We start from the raw sequence: 23,076 nt of genomic DNA, 5'->3' as shown, positions 1-23,076 counted from the left end.
AAATGACGGGCAATATCTTCTCATTTCCATTTACAGGCTCAGAAATTCTATTTAGGATCTCTATGAGTCAGAACTGACTGGACAGTAGAGAGTGAGACTTTCTTTGAAATTGTCCATAATAAAAAAGTTTTAAAATATGTTAACCCAGCAGAGTAGTGGGAAATAGTCTGTTCAATACATGGCGCTGGAACAACTGGATAGAAATTGTTTATTTTTTAAAAAAGTTTGATCCCTTCCTCATACTATACACTAAAAGCAAGTTCTAGGTTAATGCAGAACTAAAAGTGGAAGACAAAATAATAATCAAGGTTCCAGGAGATAATATAATATCTTCATTAAAGTATTATAAAAATATACTGAAGAAGCTCACAGTAATCATAAACTATAAAAGAAAAAACCGATAATTTGGACACCGTAGTTGTTGTTATGTGCCTTGAATTGCCTGTGACTCATAGTGACCCTATGTACAACAACCCTAAGTCTGTTCTATCCTGTGTCAATCTTATTGTCTCTTGACACACCTACCCCCATTACCCCAGTCACTGAATCAATCCATCTCATCAAGGGTCTTCCTCTCTTGCACTGTCCCTCCACCCTCCCAAGCATGATGTCCCTCTCCAAGGACTGGTCCCTCCTTATAACATGTCCAAAGTATGTCAGATGAAGTTTCAAAATCCTTGCCTCCAAGGAACAGCCTGGTCTTACCCTCTCTAGGAAAAACTTGTTTGTTCTCCTAGCAGTCCATGATATATTCAATACTCTTTTTCAACACCACAGCTCAAAAGCATCAATTCTCCCTCGTCATTGTCCAGCTTTCTGATGCATAGCAAGTAATTGCAAAGACCAAGGCCTGGATCAGGTGCACCACAGTCTCCAGAATGACATCATTGCTCTTCAGTCCTTTGGCAAGATCTCTAACAGCAGACTTTCCCAGTGCAATTCGTCTTCTTATTTCCTGTCTGCTCGTACCAAGAGTTTTGACTGTGGAGCCAAGTGAACTAAAGCTGTTAACAATCTCAATTTCTTCAACATCTATCACAATGTTGCCAATCGGCCCAGTGGTAAGAATCTTTGTTTTTTTGATGTTGAGCTTCAATCCATATTGAAGGCATAAAAAGTGAAAAATGCAAGCCATTGAAAAAGGACTGATGTCTAGAATACAGGGATATTTTTGTGGCTTAATGATAAGGAATTGAGCTGCCAATCCAAAGTCAAATAGTTCTAATCATCAGGACAATGATGTGTTGACTGTCTCCTCCCATGAGATTTACAGCCTCCAAATACCCAAAGAAGGGTCAATTATGAGTCAGTGTGATGGCATAGAACAATGACAACAATAGCTAGAGTATAAAAAGATCTCAGAAATAATAAGGTAACAATTCAGTAGAAAAATGGAAATGTCACAGAACTATATGCATACTCCCAAAAACATACAGAAAAAATACTCAACCTCCGTCATAAACAAGGAATATAAATTTAAACCACAAGGAGAGTATCGCTCCACAATCTCCAGATAGGTTAAATGATTATAACTGATATGAAACGATTTTAACCAATGTTGGTGAGAATGTGGAGCAACAAGAACTTTCACACACTACGTGAAGAAGTTAATACTGGTATAATTACTTTGGAAAACAACTTGACTGACTTAGAGAAGCTGAAGATAAGCTTATACCATGACTCTGCAACTCCACTTTCCAGTATACTTATAAAAGTACACACAGTATGTACCAAGAATTGTGTGCAACAATATTTGTGTCAGCATTAACCCATACTGGAAACAATTAAAATATCTCTCAATTACAGCATGGATAAATAAACTCTGATACATCCACACAATAGGATAATACATAGCAACAAGAATGAACAAACTAGTGTGTTATTTAAGAAACATGGATTAATTTTAATGATATAATTAAAAAAGCAAAGCTTAACTGACAAAACATACTGTCTAAATTAATGTATATCCTATTTAAAATCAAGTAAAGCCAAGTATGGGTGGTAAGGGAAGGAGTATTGATTAGATGGAGTATGCAAGGGCTTCTAGAGTATTGTAATGTTTCTCTTTACAATGCAGATAAGCTTAAACTAAAATGTATCTACAGTTTAAAACCAAGCAAAACCTAGGATGGGTGAGGAAGGAAAACTGAAAGAAGCATGGCAGAAGTTTCTGTAATGTTGCGATTTTTCCATTCCATTGCTGGTTACATAAATGCTAGATCTGAAATAATTCACTGTGCTGTACATTTTACTTTGGGCACTTAAGGAGTCCTGCATTATGGGGTAGGTGACTATGCAAAAGGTTGTTACATGCTGTCGAACTGCCTCTGACTCAGTGATCCTATATACAACAGCCCTAAACCCTGATCTATCCTGTGCCAACCTTTTTGTCTCTGACACACCTATTCCCATTACCTCAGTCACTGAATCAATCCATCTCATCGAGGGTCTTCCTCTCCTGCGCTGTCCCTCTACCCTCATGCATGATGTCCCTCTCCAAGGACTGGGCCCTCCTTGCAACATGTCCAAAGTATGTTAGATGAAGCTTCATAATCCCTGCCTCCAAGGAGCAGCCGGGTTTCACCGTCTCCAGGATGAATATTTTCGTTCTCTTAGCAGTCCATGGTATATCTAATACTCTCCTCCAACACCACAGCTCAATGGCATGAATTCCCCTTCTATCATCCCTAGTCATTGTCTAGCTCTCTGACGCATAGCTAGTAATTGTGAAGACTATGGCCTGGATCAAGCACACCTTAGTCTCCAGACTAATATCATTGTTCTTAGGCATTTCACCGAAGACGACATTCAGATGGCTAACAAACACATGAAGAAATGCTCAAAATCCCTAGCCCTAAGAGAGATGCAAATTAAAACAACTATGAGATATCATTTCACCCCAGTCAAAATAGCAAAATTTAACAGAACAGCAAGCAACAAATGCTGGCGAGGTTGTGGAGAAACTGGAACCCTGATTCACTGTTGGTGGGAGTGTAAAATGGCGCAACCCCTGTGGAAAGCAGTATGGCGCTTTCTCAAAAAGTTGCAAATAGAGATACCATTTGACCCAGCAATTCCACTACTGGGAATATACCCTGAAGAGACCATAGCTGACATCCAAGCAGATATATGCACTCCCATGTTTATTGCAGCTTTGTTCACAATAGCAAGGAGTTGGAAACAACCTAAGTGCCCATCAACAAACGAATGGTTAGAGAAGCTGTGGTATATTCGCACAATGGAATACTATGCTGCATTAAAAAACAAGGAACTCATGCACTATTATTCAAAATGGTTGACTCTGGAGAACATTATGCTGAGTGAAATATCCCAGTCACAAAAGGACAAATATTATATGATGCCACTGTTGTAGAATGGGACTGTCCTTGGGGTTGGGGAGAGACTGAGTAAGATGGGTTCAATAATGTATACTGCACTGAAACAGAGGAGGGAGAAAACTGTTTAAAAGAGATATATAACTAGGTATTTCTGTCATCACAGGAGACTAGAGCGAGGGCTACATGGTGGAGGGGACCTGGGGGAGGGTTTGTAAAACAATGAAAGAATCTTTTCTTTTACTTTTCCATAATTTTTGGACTCATGTACTTATAACTTGTTAGTCAAATTTGTGTCTTCTAGATTGCAACACCCCCATGATACATCTTCAAGGATATGAACATATCTTGTTCAGTTTGTTGTGGTCCACACAGTCAAATGCCTTCACATAGTCAATCAAACACAGACAGACATTCCTCTGTTATTCTCTGCTTTCATCCAAGCTCTATCTAACATTAGCTACAATATCACTAGTACCATGACCCCTTCCTAACCTAGCCTACACTTCTGGCAGTTCCCTGCTGATGAGCTGTTCCAAACGTTTTTGGAGAATCTCCAGCAGAATCTTGCTTGCATGTGATATCAATGATACTGTTTTATAATGTCTACACTCTGTTGGATCACTTTTCTTTGGAATGGGAACAAATATAGTTCTCTTCCAGTCAGTTAGCCAAGTGGTTGTCCTCCATATTTCTTGGCACAACTTGGTGAGCGTCCAGGGAAGCGTCTGTTTGTTGACATCTATTAATTGGTATACCATCAATTCCTAGAGCCTTATTTTTCCCAGTTCCTTCAGAGCAGCCTGAACTTCTTCCTTCATCACCACAGGCTCTTGCTCATATGTTGTTTCATGAAATTATGTTTCCACCAATTCCTTTCGGTACAATGACTCTATATACTCTTTCCATTTTCTATTAATGCTTCCTGGATCATTTAATGTTCTGCCCAAAGTATCCTTAAGTATTTCAACTCAAGGCTTGAATTTGTTCCTCTGTTCCTTAACCTTAAGAAATGCTGAGGGAGTTCGGCACCTTTGATTTTCTGACTCCAGCTCTTTGCACAATTCATTATAATACTTTACTTTGTCTTCACACCCAGCCCTTTGAAATCTTTCGTTTAGCTCCTTAATATCTTGATTTCTTCCCTCTGCTTTGGCTTCTTGGTGCTCTAGTGTAATATTCAGAGTCTCTTCTGATATCCATTTTGGTCTTTTCTTCCTCTTCTGTTGTCTTTCTAATGACCTTTTTCACTCTTCCTAGATAATAATTCTTAATAGCCTCCCATAACTCATCTGGTCTTCGCTCATTAGTATTCAAGGCCTCACATTAGTTTCTGAGATGCTTTTGAAATTCAGGTGGGATAGACTCAAGGTCATATTTTGGTTTTCCATGGACTTGATTTAATTTTCTTTAGCTTCAGCTTGAACTTGTGTATGAGTAGTTGGTGTTCTGCTCCACAGTCAGCACCTGGCCTAGTTTTCACAGAAGATATTGAGCTTCTCCAGCAGTTCTTTCCACTTATGGAATCAATCTGATTCCTATGCATATCATCAAATGAAATCCACGTGTATAACCTGTGTTGATGTTTCTTATAAAATGTACTTACAATGAAAAAATAGTTGATTGTGCAAAATTCTATTATTCTATCTCCAGCTTCATTTCTGTCACCAAGTCCATGTTTTCCAACTAATGATGCGAAAGGTTAGTAGTGTGACTCTACCAGTGACTCTCTGGAGGAAAGACAGGTATTCCTTGCCCATCAAGATGCAGCCTTACAAACTCAGTGCAGGTTGCTAAAAGTTGGAAACAATCAACAGCACTAGGATTTCTGTGTTTGTTTTTCATATATTTTATTTTGTGCACTTGTTAAATGTGTGTTATATTTAAGGAAATTTTAGGCAAGTTCTGGTGGCCTAGTGGCAAGAAGCTGCACTGCAACCTCAGAGGTACATGGTTCAAATCCACCAGATGCTCTGCTGGAGAAGGAGGAACAATCTCCTCCTGTATCAGTCAGATCTGATTTGACGATACACACAAAAAAAGTAATAAAAAAATAAAATAAAAATATTTAAGGAAATTTTATTAAGTTAGCCCAAACTAGTTTTTATATTTGACATAAACAAAGTATCTATGCTTCACAAATTACTTAAGAATGGGCTGGCCCATGTTTCATTATTGCAAATAAGATAGTTAAAAAAAATTTTTTTAATCATTGTTGCACATTTTCTTCCCTCCTCCCCCCAGCCCACCCTGCATAGCACTGCTTGTTCAAGATTATTGTCATAAATTAGCAAATAAGATACATATTTCAATTCAAGTGTATTACAATATTTTTCTCACATAATACAAAGGTGATAACATATTAATTATATTAATCATTGACAACTCTTGAACCCTTAAAAAGATCTGGTGACTTAGCGGTAAGTAATTGTACTGCCAACAAAAAGGCATGTGGTTCAAATCTACCAGCTGCTCTGCAGGAGAATAATGATCTCTTTCTGTGTGATTTATTACTTCTGCAAACCCACTGGAGGGTCAGCTATGAGTCTGTTCAAACTTGACAGTACATAATAACAACAACAACCGTACTCTTCCCCCTCCACCTCAATAGAACACAGTGGAATTTATTTTAAAAAAGAAGGTAGAAAAGGTACAAAAAGGTAGAAAACAGTTTAGTACACTAGACTATCACATGCGTAGACAATAGCCTGTGTTCTTAAAGACCATGTGCTTTCATTTGTTAGTTAACCAATTTTTTCCACAGGCAGAATTTTAATATTTGAAACTCAAAGTTTAGTTAGTTTTCCTTTTCTATTTACAAGTTGTTTTCATATTGTAGCAGAGAATGAAAAATTGTAACTGTTATGACTTATAACATCCATCAGCTTAATATGCCATACTTTACCTTCTTTGTCCTTCCCACCATAACTCAGTTCCCAAAATTTCATTCTTCTAGAGAATTCTACTTATATAATGTAATTAATATGTCACTATCTTTTATTTAATATCCTTATGGTACATACTAAAATTCATAAGGAATAAAAATAAAAAGAGGAGTAAAAATAAAAGACCATGGAGTGTTCATTGAGAGATCACTATGTGCACCTACAATACTAGATGCTTTACTGCTACTCAGAATTAAAACATACAAGGGAGTGATAATTTTACCCATCATTGTACAACTGCCAGAACCCCGAGAATCACAGCTTGGCCAAGATTACGAATATAATCTGGATCACTACTATCCATGTTACTCTCACATTGCACCGCAGTGTTGTTACTTTCAGGCATATGTTATTAATGCACAAAAGGGCTGGAGAGTAGACTGTTCTTCACTATTGTCTTAAATTTGGAAAGTCAAACAACAAAATAGTCAAGTAAGTGAGGAGAAGATGTATTCCAGTAATAGAGACAGAGAACCTGAGGCTCAAGAGGTTTAAATGTTCAAAATCACAGACATACCAAGAACCAAAATAAGTATTCCAATTCCGGTTCACCTCCAAAGCCTGGGCTCTGCCATTTGTAGAGTACTGTATCTATGCAATGAACTGCCCCTGGCTTTTCTCCTTCCCCACACCTTTGACAGGACAACATTTTCATTATTTTTAATATGTGATTAACTGAACACAGTAACTAATTGTTATTTTAACTCTCTTCTTTCATTAACAAAAAGGATGAACATTTCTTGTGCTGACTGATTCTTACTGTAACATTTTGAGAAACTTTTTTTTCAATTGTCAGGGGTAAATGCACTGCCAACCATTCCACATGCTTTGAGGTACCATTTCACTCATCTCACCTCTTCAATGGGTAAGTCCTGAAGCTGTGGTAAGGAGCAAGACAGGATTCCAATGAGGAAGGGGGTAGGTGAGCACACAATGTCAATCATAGACACTGGCAAGACTGGGATGTAGGTGTGCTGCCATGTAAATGGATACAGGGTGGCTACCACGGCATGGCCACATTTCGACAAGGTGCTAGCAAGATGAGAAAACAGTGTCACATACAGGACAACACTCACAAGACCTTTCACAGATAGTATGTTTTTAAAATGATCAACAAGTTCCCATTAATTACCATAGATGAACAACTGTGTAATTACTAAATGTGTAATTCTTTAAAAATGTTTCATCTTAATCTAGCTCTTTGCTACAGTTGATTGTGTTAAAAATCAGCATGTACTTAGGAAAGCATTATTAATTTTTAACAACTCTTTAAGCAAAATGTATTGTTTTTTCCTTGCCTCAAAAAAAAAATCATTGCTATCACTCAATGCAAATGACTTCTGGATTATTTACTCTTTGGTTTTATCTATGTCACTATTCTACATCATAGGACTGATCCTACATTTTAAAAATATGCCCAGAGAACAAGTAAAACACCAGTGCGAAGTGAAGCTTTCTGCTGATTTCTCACCTAAGACTGTTGGCAACAAAGATGACTCTCCTTTCCAAAAGAAGAGAAGCACACACGCGGATGAGATGGCACACACTCAAGCACTTAAAGAGACATTCAAAATCAACGTGCTCCAGTCGAGAATCCAGGGGTCGGCAGAGTTCAATCGACTGAAAAGCAAGCATCTCAATTAGAGGAGCTGATGTTGAAAAGACTTTCATGATAATAGTAATGGATCCTATTGTGCTTTACAAGATAAATGAAAGAAACAGGACTTGCTACAAAGAGTTTATGAAGCTACCTACACCTCATTCTCCAAACCCAATACTTCATTTTTCAGCTGTAAATTTGTGATAAAATCTTTAATGCCATCTATGAGTGGTATATAAAATCTTCACTTAGCACAATAAAATCATCATTACAAGGATGGTCAATTTATAAAAGCTAGAAAACCACTGGTTCCTGAGTCTAACATCAACTTTTTTAAGGACTAAGTTGGGATTTCTATAGTGTCTTATGGGATTAAATCATATTCTTCAATTTATAGAAAATTAAATGTCTAAGCCTTCTGGAAATTGTTTATTCCTAGGAGTGTATAGACTCTAACAAGCCTACACGCAAAGTTTTTTAAAAATCTACTAACTTACCCCATCTCCAGCTCCAGGAAGGTAGCTCTTAACTGTGATGGTTCGTCCAGGAGCTGGAAAAGGAGCCTCCATGACACTCTGCATGAATGGATGAACCAGGGCTGGAGACATTTCTCTTCTCTTTTCTACTTCATCTAGAATCTACATGTATAAAATACATTCTCTTATTACAGACTAAGTTCAAAAATAAAAAAATAATCCTATTAAAAGGAACTCCTAATGTGTTGGTAGACAAATTTGCAAGTATTATCAATGGCATTTAAGACAGATAAGCTTCTGCAACAAATAAATATTCATTAAAGGTGTTGAGTGTCAAAAAGTTCCCAAAACAAGTCTTCAACTTTTCTTAAAAGGAAAGGATTCCCTCCCACTTCTGTAAGGATTTCATCTGCAGATAGGGGCAGAGCACATAACACTGATACTTGTAATTTAAAGTCTGGGAAAGACAGGAGAGAAGATGAGCTTTAGGTTATGGTCTTCAAATTGAGTTTTAGGAAATAAAATACGGGACTGATTATACACCAATAACAGCTGGATCAGATATCTAAAGTTACACCTTCATGCTTATTATTTATAACTACTAATGAGGAATCTTTTCTTCTTTAAAATTTTTTTAAAATTAATTTTAATGAATGTTTAGAGAGATTTTGGACTTCCATACATTCATTGTTGCATTTTTCTCCCTACCCACCCCTCCCCCCAGTTAGCTCTTCTCTTTGAAAAGTAAAAGAAAAATTCTTTTCTTGGTATAGAATCCCCCCTCTCACCCCAAGTACACTCCAATATGCAACCTTCATTCTGGACTCTTGTCATGACCATAATAGCCAATCATATATTGCTTTCAAACAGTTCTCTCCCTCATCTGTTTCAATGCAGTATACATAATTTACCCAATTTTTCTCAGTCTCACCCCAACCCTGATGTCAGTCCCGTTCTACAATAGTGGCACCTGCTCTTTTGTGACTGATATTTCACTCAGCATAATGTCCTCCAAGGTCACCCATTTTAAGTAATACTGCATGAGTTCCTTGAGGAATCTTTTCTAATCTAACCCATACCACTTAATGTTGAGTGGTGCAAATGCTTGTTAACTTATATGTTGGCAATTTAAACCCACCCAGTATGTCTGAAGGAAAAGGCCCTTGAAAACTGTTTCGATAAAGACTTCAGCCACATAAATCCTTCAGGGCAGTTTCACACTGCACATGTGGGAAAGCCCTGATGCAGAGTCAACTCCACAGCAACCTGTTTGATTTGAGTCATTAGAGACAGACTTTCAGAATTTCTTCCTTTTCATAGAGTTTATGTTTCACCCACCTTTGAAAAAAGGTTGAAGCAGCCCAGGCGACTAACCATGCAGTATACCTCAGGGAGCCGCTGCCCTCTGCCTTCTGGCTAAAAGGGGAAAAAAACAAAAACAAAAACAAAACCAACAAACCAACAAAACAAAAATGAAGCCATACAAGTCTTACTAATCTGGACTAGTAATACACTTTTAAGTGCAGAGCAGGAATCAATACTCTTGACCTCACTGAATCTACAGAGACAACAATAAGGGAGATTGTGAAAAAATGACATCCTTTTGCTTTTATGTACCGTCAACTTGGAACCAACTCATAGCCGACCCTCCAATGGGTTTTCAGAGGCAGTAAATCATAGGGGAGGAGACTGTCCATCTTTCTCCTCTTGAATAACTGGTGGATTTGAACCATGTACCTTTGAGTTGAAAGTACAACGCCTTACCACTAAGCCACCAATGCTCCCTAAAAGTGATATAGGTAATCTCTAATGATGTACTCAAATTATAATGAACTGCATTTAGGACTGTTAATGGGCTTGTTTCAGTATATCTTACTGTTAACATATGTATGTCATATGATGGTAAAATGGTAATTTTGTGATATATTCAAATGTTCACACACAGATGTTTCTAAGTAATGTTCCAACCCAAAGACAAATAATGATCAAATTTACAGAAACAATTATAACAAAAGATGATAACAGACTCATGGAATGAAACTTCATTGTAAATAAGGGACAACTAGTAATAGGATCTATTCCAGGTTTAGTAGAATAGTGGAGGAGACTATGCAAGAACAAAGTCTCAATGTAAGTAACTCAGAACTCCCTCGATCAGTTCATTTGTACTATCCTTCAAAACTATACATACTGCTATCTAGATACTACCTCAGCAGCTTCTTTCTCTACTACAAAAATAACTATGTAAATAACACATCCTTCTATTTTGAAGCACTACGGCTAAGTCTGACCTTGCTCTCACTGTTTACAGGATCTTTAAAACTCAGATCTTTGAGTTACTCTCAAACTCATCCAGCAATAGTAGTTCTGACGTTGCTAGTGTGATTTACTGTGCCTTGACAGCTGCCATTCCTGCTAGTGACATTAAGTCTAGTACTTACCAAGAGCTTCTTACAGTAACCAAACCACCGGCTGCCATCTTCACCAGTCAGGACAAAAGAGAAAGTTTCACTGAGGGAAAAAAGTTAATTGTTATTTTAAGACTTAAATAACCACTTCTGACTTCTTCATGAAAAAAAAAATCACTAAAAAAAAGGGTCCGGCAACAGTTATTTTATGATCTCAGAAAGACATTACTATCATTCATCCTCAGGGAAAATGGCCTTAAGAATATTTTGCCTTGGACCAAAGTGAAAGAACAGGTATTGAATGAGTCACTGATTCCATTTTTAATTATTCACTTTAGTTGTTAATTAGATCTATTTCCTCTTTGTTGCGCGTTTGATTTAGTCAAACATATGGTATCATGGATTGAACTGTGTGCCCCCTCAAAATATATGTAAACTTGGCTAGACCACAGTTCCCAATATTATTAAACTAGATGTCATATATCCTAATCTCTCTGATGCTAATGATGCCGGATCAGAGGCAATTATGTAATGATGTGATCAGTTACAAGGAGATGGGGGTTGAGATGCAACACCCTTTATCAGGTCACAGATGTACAGATAGCTCTCCCCTGGGCTGGCTTGGTAACACCTTTCTTACAAGATAAGAGATGAAAGGAAAGAGATGTGAGTAGAGGTATAGTGACCTTGCAACTAGGTTCCTGTGCTGGGAAACTCCCACAGTCTGGGGATCTAGAGGCAGAAAACCTTCCTCTAGGGCCAGCACCTTGAATTTGGACTTTGAACCTCTTAAATTGTGTGAGAATAAATTTCTGTTTGTTAAAGCCAACCACTTCTGATATTTATTATAGAATTACTATGTAACTAAGAGATGTAAATAAGCTATGAAGGATTTTGATAAGCCATTTTCTACTTTTAAATTATTATATTTTGTTCTGAGAAACCACACGGAACAGTGACCTATTATACAGGAACTTTACATAGTGTTCCTTACTATATAAAAATCAACAGGAAAAAGATCAATTCTTCACTAGAAACATGAGCAGAAGGCATGCATAGCTAATTTACAAGATCTGTAAGATGACTGAAAAACAAATTCAATAAAGAAAGAAATTCAAATTTAAACAAGGCATGGATATATCTATTTATGCTCAAAATAAAGACTGGAAGAGTATGCCAAAATAGTTACACTTATCTCTGGGTAATGAGACTGCCCATGAGTTCTAATTTCTATTTGTTTCACTTTTTGGCATTGCCAAAATATTCTACAACAAAGATATATAGCTTTTCAGGGTGGAATGCCAACCACAGAGCAGCCAGGCTCATGTGAAAGAAACTGTTTTGAGATTAACAGTGGATTTGACAACCTCAAAGCCCTGGGATTGATGGCTAATGGATGAGCATGGCAATCCAGCTAAACTGGTTATGAGACAGCAGCTTAGCCTGGGAACAACTGATGCTGAAGGGTAGAGCTACTTAAGCAACAGCTGAGGCTGTCATCCAGCAGATCATCTGCATGGGACATGGTTCACATCATCAAGGTTTTCAGCATTAAACAGGATCATCATTAATTATGATTTGAACAAAGCCGTTATCTATTTACAAACGAGATCCAGAGATGATGAAGGTTTAGTAATTTTAAATGGTCATTTCCACTAGATACTGGGCAGAAAGACTTTAGCACTTGCCCTTCTGAATACAGCAAGTAAAATCTACACTCATCCACCTCCACCTCTCAATGTGGAGCCTCCCTCTGTACAACAAATTCTGTGGGAAACAAAAGAAACTGGGCTGAGGCTCTTCCTATAAACACGAAGGAGAAACAAGGTCCAGACACTGCTCTGTTTCACCACTGTTTCTGGATAAAGTCCTAGAGTCTAAATTTTATTTCTTTTTCTGCTGACTTAGGAGTATTTCTGATTGTATTTATAGTGGAACTATTTTTTTCCTTCCTGCAGAACTGGTAAACCAACGAGACGCTCATAGTTACTTTCCTTCTCTCTGACACTGAAAGGATCTGGTGTTTTTCTTTTGAGCTGCACATCGGAAATGGTCTAAATCTGTTCCTTCACTTCCTTCCACAGCATCCTTGACCTGACACTATTCACTTGGGATTCTTTGCTGCTCTACCCATTTCTCAAATAACCCATCTCTACATTTACACTTTCAACAAAGGAAATCAGATAAAGTGGTCCATTTACCTCCTGAGTTCTGAGGTTGGCATCCAGTCCTTTGAATCAGGAAAACAAAATTTTGGGATAACTTTGAGCCTCTCTTCCGTATCTTTGGACTGCTTAAAACTATGATCACCCTGAAAAAAAGAACACTATAGGTGAAGACAGGGAGCTCTGGTGGCCTAGTAGTAAGAAGCTGTGCTGTAATCCCAAAGGCATGTGGTTCGAATCCATCAGCTGCTCTTCTAGAGAAAGATCGGCAATCTCTTCCCATGTGATCTGTTGTTATGTGCCGTCAACTTGCTTGCAACTCATAGCAACCCTACGTACAACAGCTCTGAACCCTGCTCTATCCTGAACCAACCTTATCGTCTTGGACACACTAATGCCCATTACCTCAGTAACTGAATCAATCCATCTCATCGAGGATCTTCATTTCTTGCACGGTCCCTCCACCCTCTCAATCATAATATTGCTCTCCAAGGACTGGTCCCTCCTCGCAACATGCCCAAAATATGTCAGATGAAGCTTCAGAATCCTTGCCTCCAAGGAGCAGCCTGGTTTCACCCTCTCTAGGATGAACCTGTTTGGTCTCCCAGCAGTCCATGCTATATTCAGTACTCTTCCCTAGCACCACAGCTCAAAGGTATGAATTCTCCTTCTATCATTTCTAGTCATTGTTCAGCTTTTTGATGCATAGCAAGTAATTGCAAAGACTATAGCCTGAGCCAGATACACCTTAGTCTCCAGAATGACACCGTTGCTCTATGGTACTGTAGAGAGGTCCCTGACGTTCAAGGCAAAGGACTTTTCCTCAGAACCATCTGAGATAGAAAGCCTAATATTAGTACCTAGAATTTGGACTTAGAGACTCCTGAATTCAAAAGATACTGGCCACAGCATATGGGACCAGCAGCAACGCAAGGCATTTGGAATCACAGAAGGCTTGAGACTTAACCCATCATATCAAGGTCTGGATAGGGGGAGAGAGGTGTTGAACGGGATAGGCGAGAGTGGAAGGGGATGCTGGAGGAGTGGGAAAAGGGATGAGTCAAGACACAGGAGCCCATGTGATTTACTTCCTCTGAAAACCCACTGGAGGGTTGGCTATGGGTCAGTTCCAATTCAATGGCATAATAACATAGGTGACAATTCTATATGAGAGTGGAAAATAGAAACAAAAAACTCAGCTTGGCCTTAGGCATAGTGGTTTCTGATAAGCAGCTATCTTAGCAAAACAGGAAGGCCAGGGTCAAGAATCACTGAAGATGCACTGAGTACAATTACTGAGAGTAAGTAATCTTATTTTTATATAGAAATGGTACCTCTGGCAATTCTACAATCTGGTGTAAGAAAGATGACTGGTAATAGTTTATCTAGAAGTTGATTCTTTTATTTTAATAATTTTAATGAACATTTACAGAGATTTTGGATTTCCATTCATTCACTGTTGCACTTTTCTCCCTGCCCAGCCCTTCCCCCCGCCTCCCCCATAGAAGTTGATTCTTAATTCAATATGAATATTCTAGTGATAATCCAAGTGTCTCATGAATCATGGGACAAAAAAAAATATCTAAGCTTACAGGGGTGTATTTGGAATCATTTGCTGAGTCGTTTTCTCAAGTCATATACCATTGTATCAGTTAACATATAGTTTTAAATGTACATATTATAAATATCTGTAACCAAATCATTTGAAGGCTTGATGAATTTTTAACAAAGTTTGTACATTTTTTATGAAAGTTACTAGTAATGCTTTACTAAGTAGGGCAATGAATTTTTATTTTTAATCCCTGTGCCCAATTTTGGAGTTGAGAGGGTTGTTGGTAATAAATGTGTGCTGTACACTTAAAAAAAAACAAACCAAAGACATCCTCTAATCAATAACAAAAGATGCTCTGAAAGGAAGGTGACTGTGATTTCTAAAAGATACTATTTTTAATGGGCAAACGATATGGAAAGACTTTTCACAGAGGAAGATACTCAGATGGCAGACAGACACATGAAGAAATGCTCAAAATCACTGGAAATAAGAGAGATGCAAATCAAAACCAAAATGAGATACCATCTCACCCAAATAGCAGTGGTAAAGTTTAACAGGACGGCAAGTAATAATGTTGGAGAGGAAGTGGAGATAGGAACTCTTATACACTGTTAGTGGGGCTGAAAAATGGCACAATGCCTCTGGAAGGCAGTTTGGCATTTCCTCAAAAAGCTGAACACAGAAATTCCATGTGATGCAGCTATTCCACTGGTTGGAATATACTCTGAGAAAATTTTAAGTAAGGCACAAAAGGAGATTTGTACACCAATGTTCATAGCAACATTATTCACAATCGCTAGAACATAGAAACAGCCCAAATGTCCAACCAAAATGGAACAGATTGAGAAATTATGGTGCATCCACAAGATGCAATAGCATGTAGGAACAACGATTTTCAAAATCACTACCTAACTTGGGAGGGACTGGAGAGTATTATGCTAACTGAATTCAGTTTCATAAGGACAAAAACTATAGACACATATAAGACCATTATTATAGAAATGGAAATATAACTAGAAAAAAACAAAACAAAAACCCACCAGAGTTTGGATTAGGTACAACTTGTCTTTAAACTGGGCCAAGTGGATACACTTAACAAAGAAAAAGTGAGTGTAAGCTATCATACTGAACAGTAGTTTAAAAGCAGTATCAGAATCATTTAATTCCTCTGGATTTATGGTGGTGGCTATTTAGTCATGGTGTCCCCAGGAGTGAAATAATTAAAACATTTGTACAAATGGTAAAAGAAAAAATTAAAAAATAAATACTATTTTTAGAATATACTCCATTCCCTTATATAGCTATTTCCCTTAGCATATAATCTTTGCTACCTAATCACTGATTTGTGACTTCCTGTATAAGTTTAGCATGTTTTTGTAGATATCTGGTATTATACTTTAGAAGGCAATTTAAGTTTAGGTAAACTGAAAGATATTTAGAAATGGGTGTCCTCTGTCCTACTTTTAAAACAAGCACTTAACGCTTGTTACCATATTGCCTTTGCTAAGCCTGCCGATGGGAGCTCTGGTGATGTTGTCTGTAGAGAACTGCACTGCAAACCCAAAGGCAACACCTCTCTAGTGGTTCAGTTCTGATGGCAGCTCCTCTGGAGAAAGATGGGCAATCTCCTCCTGTGCAATTTACAGACTTCAAAAACCAGGGAGAGGGTCAGCTAGCTGGGTCAGATTCTAACTCGATGGCAATGAGAGCATGATGCTTGATAATCAAGGGACGAACGCAGTGACTGTGGCAATGTGGTAGAGACGTGAGGTTGACTCAGGGTAGAACAAGGTTCAGAGCCGTTGTTCATAGGGTCGCTATGAGCCATAGCTACCTTGAAAGCACGTAACAACAAAAAACAATAGTGATAATAGATTCTTTAGCTAAATTCCTAAAATAAAACATGCAGTCATCCTGGGTCACCTGGGTAATAAGATCTTAAAAAATGAAGAAAAGAGAAGTAAAGAAAATACTAACAAATTTTTAGCTATCAAGTTATTTTCAACAGTTATTTTCTGTATCAGGTTATTTTCTTTTTTATTTTGGTAAATGATTCATAATCATCATTCAGAGTTTCCACAACAGAATCAAGGGAGGCTCAGCCAGCTCTCCCTCTCCTTAACATATGGGTGCCCAGAGGCACTAAGATGGGCTAAGTAACTTGATTAGAGACATACCTGAGTCACTACCAGAGTCAGCTGAGTCTTATCTGGTTCTGAGCTCATTAATTCAGGCTGTGCTTAAAATAGAATCAATCTCAAAATTTCCTTCTCTAAATATAAAACTGATCAAAAACAGAAAGAAAAATTAAGCTCTTCTTGATTAGAAAATGTGATTACTTAAGACTGTCTAAATTACATTATTTTAGATTCTTAGGGTACTGCTTAACTAAACAATGCTGTGTGACATCACTTGTTCAGGCTACAATGAGGAATTTTATAGGAAAAGAAACCTGATGATTTATTCATTGGAAGGGATGCTTTGAGGACACTGCAGGAAATGTCTCTTAGATTCCAGAACAGCTGTGACTCACTATGATTGTGCTTCACTAGTTTTTCAGTGAAACACGTAACTGAAGAAACATAAACCCCAAACCTAAAACGAGAGAAGTCCAAATAGTAAAGTGGCATGTGAGTACATGTCCTCAAATTGTGCCTTAATTTTCAAGGCACAGTACAAAATCAAATCATTTTGTTAATTTTTTTCTTAAAACTTTTTTCTTTTGTTAATTTTCTCTTAAAATGCTATTAAAAAGAATTTCCCCCTTTCTTTTGTAGTCTTTCTCCCTACCTATAATCAAGTTTTTATTTGCCTTTTAGCCAATGTGCTCTCTAAGATACACAAAAATTAGAGGATGGGTGCAGCAGACCCTCTACAGACATACAAGGGTCCATGGGACGAGGTACGCACTGCTTCCCCTCCAACAGCCTCAGGACTCACACTGTGTCCTCACTTGGGGTGGGAAAGTTCAGCCAAGCATCTCCCCTCTTCACAGGCCTGCCACACCAACCCACAGCAGCTGGACAACCTCAAAACATTTTTGACTGCAGCCTCCATGAAAGAATGCATTAAATTACCTAGGTTGTGGTTGGGCATGAGGTTTGCTTCCTGCCTCCAAAAGCTCACCACTGATCAGTCCATGACACTGCAAGCTGAGGGCAGATCAAGTCCCTCACTCAGATCCCTGAGGAGGACAGAGGGTGGGAAGTTACTGACTCAGTGGGGGAGGGAGAAGCTGGTCAGGGCTCAGGACCTCAAAGGACTAATTTTGTGAAGGCATCAGAGGTGGCATCACATGAAAGCTGAGGTTTTAAGATCACAGCACAAGTCTCATTGTCCAACCAGAATTCACTTACAAAATACAAATTCAAAGATGAAATAAATAATTTTAAGATGTTGACTAGAGAACATTAAATGCCAGGCACACAACCCATCTGAGTGGGGCCCTCTGTGACTGTACTGGTAACACGCCCATGAAGCCAGCCCTACTGCTTACTCAGCTCCAGCCAACTGCTGCCAATTAGGAATGTAGGTCAGGTCAGGGCACTTTCTTGAGAAAAGTGTTTAAAAAAATTCTTCCTCTATGAAACAAAATTATTTTTCTGGTTACAAAATTTATTCTTTTCCAAAATACAATGCAAGATAAAAAAGCATGCCTGTGGTCTCAATTTGCTCACAGGCTGTAAGTGTGCAAACAAAGAATCAAGTTTCTGTCTTTGTAACTAAAAAATTCAAGGAGCTAGTGAGTTTAGTGAGTTCAAGGAGGCTAGTGAGTCACAAGTTGCACTCTCAACATAAAGCCAGGAATTTTGACTATACCAGTAGCCTCATGGGAGACAGATGGGCAATCTTGTCCTGTATGAATTTATAGGCTCTGAAAATCAGCTGGAGGAAGTCTATGACTCGATGCTCGATGGCAATGAATCGAGTTGTTCTCTCAAGTTCAGAGCCACGTATTACAAACTTTGTGAGGAGATCAAGATCTTTTCCAGCTGCATCCACAGCACTATTCCTAGCAAGCAGTCTCACTCACTTATAGCTGTCGAGTCAGAAATTACCCCCCCCCCACCCAGTAGGCTTTCAGTAGGCTGTATCTCTTAGGGAAGATTGCCCATCTTTCTCCCTCAGAGCAGCCTGGTGGATTCAAACCACTCATCTTTGGGATAGCACCAAAACTCCCTACTCACTTAGCAAGTAGTAGGATTCACCTGATCCAAGCATCTGCAAGTCGGGCAATGAATGACAGAAGAATCGATGCCTTTGAATTGTAGCATTGAAGGAAAGTACTAAATATCCCATGGACTTCCAAAGAACAAACAAGTCTATCCTGGAAGAAGTAAAACCAAGGAGTTCCTTAAAGTCAAGGACCATAAAACTCTACCTCACATATTTTGAGCATGTTGTCAGAAGGGGTCAGTTCTTGGAAAAAAGACATCATGCTGAGAAAGGTGGAGGGTCAGAGAAAGAGAGGAAGACCTCCAAAAAGATTAATTTGACACAGTTATTAATTATAACAATGGGCTCAAACAGATCAGAGATCGTGAGGATGGCACAAGATAAGGCACGGTTCAAATCTGTTCACAGGATGGCTATGAGCACAGGTGACTTAGCACGTAACAACAACAATAACAATAACAGGTATTTGATAAACACTGTATAGTTGAATTATTTGGAAAAGACAGGGTAAAAATTGGTAATTTTGTTAACAGAAACCCACCAAAAACTCAATTTCATTGCAATCAAGTAAAAAGTAACTAATTGACGACCCTCCAGCTGTTTTCCTAAGGCTGTAATTTGCATGGGAGGAGAGTACAGATCTTTCTTCTGCACAGTGGCTGGTGGATTCAAACCACCAGAGAAGTGATCCTGTTTGGATTAGTGGTGCAGCTCCCTACGAACTCAGCGACCTGAGTTCCTTAATACCTGCCATTTATTGTGTTTACTATGTGCTACAAATTGCACATCTGTTGTCACTGAGCAACATTGATTCCAACCCCAGGCCAGAGTCTAGTACCCTCTAGTACCCAAAGAGTACATCTAGTACATCCAAGGCTGTAAATCTTTACAGAAGCAGACTGCCACATCTTACTCTTGCAGAGTGTCTGGCTAGCTCAACTGCCAGCCTTTCAGTTAGTGGCTGAGTGCGTAACCACTGTGCCACCATCAATCACTTCATATATGTCTGTAAACTCACACTTTCATCTATCTCATTGTCATGGAATCTGAGCCGACTCACAGATGACCCTCCAGCAGGTTTCCAGAGACCGTAAATCACACAGGAGGAATGTCCATCTTTCTCCTGAGAAGCAGCTGGTGGATTTGAACTGGTTGCCTTTAGGTTGGTTTAAATCTCAAAAAACTTCACTAGGACTCCCTTAAGCTCCCACGAATAATAGATAATTCTTATTGTTGCATAGCTTGTAGTGAGTTGTGCTGGAACCCAAAGGCCAAGCAACTACAGAAGTCTGATCCACCAGCACCTCTGTAGGAGAGAGAGGGGGAGTCTCTTCTTTGAGATTTACAGCCTGGGAATCCTAAGGGGAGATCACAGTGGGTTGGAACCTGAAGTGTGGCTTTGAATTTATGTTGCATACTATATGCCAGTTTTCAGTGCCTTACATAATTTCACTCATGCAGTCTTTACAACTGCATAGTATAGGTAATATTATTATTGTCCTCATTTTACAAATAAAGAAATTGATTCAGAGTTAAGAAATGGCTCCAGCTAGGAGGTCTAATAAATGGCAGTTGTAGAGAGTTGGCCAAGAGTGGCCGAGCTGACGAACTTAGGGCTGTTTTGGTTCTGACTGACAGTGACCTTAAGGCCAGAGCAGAGGTGCTTCTCAGGGTTTCCAAGGCTGTAATCTTCATGGAAGCAGACTGTCACACCGCTTGCCTGTGGAGCCAGTGGGAAGTTCAGCTGTTGCCTCTTGGTTAGCAGTCAGCTGCTTAACCGCTACACCACCAGGGCTCCTCCCATGCTCTACACACACCACTAACCTAATTCTACCTCAATTATTATTTCCTTCAATAAGGAGGGGCAAATTGAAGCTTTGCCAAATGTGAAAAACGAACCTAAAGAATAAGCTTATTTCACCACTCTTTGTTGCAGTTCTGGAGGGTTTTCAGAGACTGTAAGTAGCATGAAAGGAGACTGTCCATCTCTCTCCCCAAGAGTGGCTGGTGGATCTGAACCACCTGTCTTAGGGCTGCCAGCACAACTCTCTGCCACTCAGTCACCAGTACTGGTAAAAGTATGTTATACTTTCTTGAGTATGATAAACAAAAGACGAGGAAGTAAATACGCAGAGGAAAAGAGGAGCCTCTTGGCCAATTTGTACCTACCTTACTAGGGAACTGTTGTATGACTTGGGGAACATAACTTTGTTCTGAGGGTTTCTTTTGTAGAGACACTACAACAAAAAGTTCAAACAGCTGCTGTTCTTGTAATTCAATCAGGTCCCGCTCCAAGGTCTGGTAGTGAGGATTCCGCTTGGAAGCCTGCTGCAGTTGTGCTAAGCGCTTATGGCGATCTGTAATGAAATTATGGGGCACTGTTTTTTCTTCCTCACCAACAAGTCATGACCCATTCAGGATTAATCTTCATGCAGTCCCTGGTGAATGGATATTGACTAACCAGTGTCTGTCACATAGGCATGCTTCTTGAGAGTAGGACATCCTTGGGGTCCAAGTGCAGACCCTCACAGGAATCCAGTCAATCATGAGACTAACATTCTATGTCTCAGGGGACAGAAGAGTACCACTACAAACACTATGTTATGTATATTATGTAGTATAAAACCAGGACACATGGTACAATACATGCGAAATAGCATAGAAAAGGACTACACTGGTAACAAATGCCTTTGTTGGGATCATAAAATCATGGGGGAAGGCAGGGAGTGTTGATAAAACAGCAGTCCCACACAGGGAAGAGCTGGATGAAGTGAAAACAAAAACTAACCACATTCTCCCGCCCTCCCCCCGACAGGTTACCAATGACGTTCATATGCTTATATCAATAAAATATGTTAAATGAAAGTCAGAAAAACTGAATAGGGAAAAGGCATCTCATAAAAGACTATGACCTCACAAGAATGAAATTATGGAGGCATACTATTTATGCAAACGTGTAGCAATACTACTCTGGATATCCTCAACCCTCTGTTCTCATTTATCTTCACATTCTCAACAATTTGGGGCATTGTTCACTGGTGGTAGTTGTGTACGTGCAAAAGAAATGGTTAGCATGTGTCAGAGTTTTGCTTATGTGTCATTCTGAGCCAATGAATCAAAGATTCACCCTCTGACTGTTTTCTTCTAGATATGTAATACCCTGAAAGAAGTTACATTAAGGATCTAAACATTAAAACACTTTAAAAGTACAAACAGGAGTAAATGTCCCTTTGGGGTCTCCAGAATCACCTAGCCCATTTACTGCTCTAGGCTAAGCCTTCCTTAGCCCCAAAAGAATGAGTTCAAGTCACGAAAATTTTAAGTACTATTTCTGGGTACTAACAGCACCAAATTAGTCATCTTTACACACACAGGATGAGTCTGCTGATGAAGTTTCCCCTTCAAGCAGACTACAGAATTAAAGACCTGCAGCAATTCAGGCCAGTGGAGGGAGCACAATACACTAGTGATTTAACAATAGCATGTCAGACTTGGCACTACTCCATACTCATAATTCAAATCTCCTAGTTTTTTCCATGTCTTTGACATTAATCAGTTCAATAGGAACTAAATAATTTGTTGTAAAAAGTCATTAGATAAAGGAGACAGAGTACGATATAAAGCCAGAATTGCATGGCACTGTTTCACATATCCTAGTACAAAGTAAACAGCATAATGATTTGGCATGTAAGTGCCTATGAATAGGAAATAGATTAAATATTTTCTTTCTCACTGTTAGCAAGATACTAGTTACTTAAGTAATTACACTTGAGTGTCTATGAAAAATCAGATATTTAACGCTTTGTCGCATAGGATGATTCACACACTTTGTTTAGGCTGCTGGTGAGCCACTGTGCATATGCCTGGACATGCAGCTCTGAACCACTCCCAAAGAACATTCCATCCCCAAAGTCATACTCATTTATTTTACTTTACTATGGGGAAAATTTTAATGCTGTCAAATATCTGACAGTGCACTGTTTAGCTGCCCAAATCTCAGCAAGTTCTGATAATGAAGAAATCACCTACAAATGAAACTTCAGGTGGGACAAACACACTTAATTAATCACAAAGTTAGATAAATGTCGCTCCACCTATAACCATGATCATCACGAGAAAGGGAGCAGCCCCACTGACTCACTCACTCTTTGGCAGATACTCAGCATCACTTTCGTTCCCACTGGTTTCACCTGAAAAGAGAGAATGAGTTTCCATGTGTATTGTCCAAGCAGGAAGCAAAAAGGATGAGAACCCAGAGCCTTCACAGACCCGGAGACATGCAATAGGGATGGTAATAAGCATGCTGATTGAGCCTTTCTCCAAACCTTTTAGTTACATCTTTTTATAATATGTTCCAAAAGAGAATTTTAACGGCTCATAGAAGAGAATATTTATTTTAGCTTTTCTCCCATAGCCTAC

General features: G+C 38.8%; 1 protein-coding gene across 2 annotated transcripts in view; it reads right to left on the bottom strand.

Moving 5' to 3' along the window:
* Positions 1-23,076, bottom strand: part of DENND2C (DENN/MADD domain containing 2C) — a 53,611-nt gene that overhangs the window by 13,778 nt on the left and 16,757 nt on the right. For both annotated transcript variants that reach the window (XM_006895688.1, XM_006895687.1), the window contains 8 exons: positions 22,803-22,847; positions 20,827-21,014; positions 12,966-13,075; positions 10,798-10,867; positions 9,695-9,772; positions 8,378-8,518; positions 7,752-7,900; positions 7,135-7,312 (listed from right to left, as the gene is read on the bottom strand). In XM_006895688.1, the coding sequence (XP_006895750.1) occupies positions 7,135-7,312; positions 7,752-7,900; positions 8,378-8,518; positions 9,695-9,772; positions 10,798-10,867; positions 12,966-13,075; positions 20,827-21,014; positions 22,803-22,847 (959 nt within the window). The remainder of the gene's footprint in view (positions 1-7,134; positions 7,313-7,751; positions 7,901-8,377; positions 8,519-9,694; positions 9,773-10,797; positions 10,868-12,965; positions 13,076-20,826; positions 21,015-22,802; positions 22,848-23,076) is intronic.

The sequence above is a fragment of the Elephantulus edwardii genome, unplaced genomic scaffold (assembly GCF_000299155.1).
Source record: "Elephantulus edwardii isolate Elephantulus edwardi_28Jun2011 unplaced genomic scaffold, EleEdw1.0 scaffold00174, whole genome shotgun sequence".
NCBI lineage: Eukaryota > Metazoa > Chordata > Mammalia > Macroscelidea > Macroscelididae > Elephantulus > Elephantulus edwardii.
The sequence above is the reverse complement of the archived record's forward strand: the minus strand, read 5'-3'. Positions and strand labels throughout refer to the sequence as shown.